We start from the raw sequence: 2110 nt of genomic DNA, 5'->3' as shown, positions 1-2110 counted from the left end.
CTAAGGTCCTATACTCTGCAAAGGCTTTGCACGAGGCCTATGTCACTGGGCAAGTTGTAGAACCCCTTTTAGGTATTCCAATCAGTTATAGGCCGAAGGCGGGCTTGCAAGTTTTCTCTTATCATGTTTCCCAACATTCCTTTCTATGCCACTCAAGTGTCTATTTTACAATAGTAGGCAAGGGAAACTAATATTCATAAGGCAGTCAAGGATCATGTGTTTTTTAAAGTTAACTAATTCCATACTTTATTTCCATTAGGTTAACATTATGTGTATTCTGAAATAACTGATTACAAATGCAAGAAATTTCTTAAGGTTGTCAGAATACTGTCAGAATTTCCTTTAGGAAATGCTATAGGTTATCTTTTTCTGGTTTGATGGAAATTATAGGCTCTCTAATTTACTAATTGGCAGATGACATCCCTAACAAAATATAGTCTGGATTTCTAAATTAATGAGACTGACTTACAGCCATTCAACTTTGTTGGAAGTCAAGTGTTTGAAAATTTGATTAATCTATACTCTGAACAAGTTAAATTAGAACTACCATGAAATACTAGAAAGAAGAACAGTCTATACAGCCACAGTGGTCCTTAGCATGGATAGCAAGACACCATCTCTCGTACTTTGGACATGTTGTCAAGAGGAACCAGTCCCTGAAGAAAGATACCATGCTTGGTAACATGGAGGGTCAGGGAAGAAGAGGAATAACCCAATGAGATGGATTGGCACAGTGGCTGCATCACTGGGCTCAAACATAACAATTATGAGGATGGTGCAGGACCAGGCAGGGTTTTGTTCTGAGTTGGAACTGACTCAGTGGCACCTAAGAAAAATTTCTTACTTCCTTGTTATTTTTTATATTTTACTTGGTTTTCCATATTAGACGTCTTGTGTTGGAATTTGTGCCTGAGAAAAGGTTTTTAAATTAATGTTATGTCATCTAGAAAAATAAGGAGAAGAGACTTAAAGGAGAGGAACTTCTAATAAAGATCTCCCAATTTTCTCAACACATGACTTCTATTCATAAAATTGTGGACTGTTGTGGATTGAAGCACACACTGCTATAATTGGGGGTGGGGCAGGCAGGAGGGTTGCTGTTCAAGTTTGGAATTGCAAAACGTTTTAGAAACAGTACATTGCTTTCATTTTTCATTTTCAGAAGATTCTGTGCCTATGCCTGATGAAGTAAGCATGCTAACAGCAATTGCACTCTTCCTGTGGTCTGCTAGTAGTGAAATAATTGGAGTGCAGTCATTACAGAGTGGCTGCATGAACAGATTTAAAAATGCATTGAATTCATGTGACCCCTGGGTAAGTGACACCTATAAAATTAAACAGAGATAAAGATATTTTATAAGGAAATTCTTAAGTCAATTCATTAAAATATGATAGTACATATAATGAAAATATTTAAGTGTTTACATTGGGGTTCCTAAATGGAAAACTGAAAAAAAATCATTGAGCTTAAACATTATTGAATATGGTCTAGATTGAATGATTTTCTTCACGTTGATCTAATTGTGTACTTCACATCATCAGAATTTTAGAGCTGAAAGGGGTTAATGAATTATCTTATCATCTTTATAGGAAACCAATGACATATTTCCTGGGTTTGCGTTCCATCTCTCCACCATATATTAATTTAGTGAACTTGAGCAACTGGAACTCAGTTTAAAAAGAGGATAATAATAGTTTCTCCTCAAGATTTTTATGAGGATTACATGAAATAATTCCTATAAAATTCTTAACTGTTACTGGTTAATGATAAATCTTCATGTTTATATAAAATTCCGATTTTAATATGTTCAAGAACAAGAAAGAATGATTTCACTTGTATAAGAGAAAATTTAGAATATTTTTAGACTAGATTAGATAATGTATGTAGTCAACAACAAGGAAATTATACTACCCTTGTCTGTGAAATTCTAAGATAAAATTTTTTAGCATATAGAATACGTTGTAACTCACTATTTGCTTTTTTATTCTTTTGTATCTTTGAGCCATATCGACATTATGTTAAAGTCTTAATTATAAATTGTCTTGTAGTGTGGCACTGTAGGATAAGCACTGGACTGCTAACCACAGGGTCAGTGGTTCAAATTCACCA

General features: G+C 34.3%; 1 protein-coding gene across 1 annotated transcript in view; it reads left to right on the top strand.

The window, feature by feature from the left end:
* Positions 1-2110, top strand: part of HEATR5B (HEAT repeat containing 5B) — a 205163-nt gene that overhangs the window by 155807 nt on the left and 47246 nt on the right. Inside the window, exon 33 of the mRNA XM_006839450.1 lies at positions 1163-1314. Coding sequence (XP_006839513.1) covers positions 1163-1314 — 152 coding nt within the window. The remainder of the gene's footprint in view (positions 1-1162; positions 1315-2110) is intronic.

Source organism: Chrysochloris asiatica, unplaced genomic scaffold (genome assembly GCF_000296735.1).
Source record: "Chrysochloris asiatica unplaced genomic scaffold, ChrAsi1.0 scaffold00024, whole genome shotgun sequence".
NCBI lineage: Eukaryota > Metazoa > Chordata > Mammalia > Afrosoricida > Chrysochloridae > Chrysochloris > Chrysochloris asiatica.
This window is presented reverse-complemented; position numbering and strand designations above follow the sequence as displayed.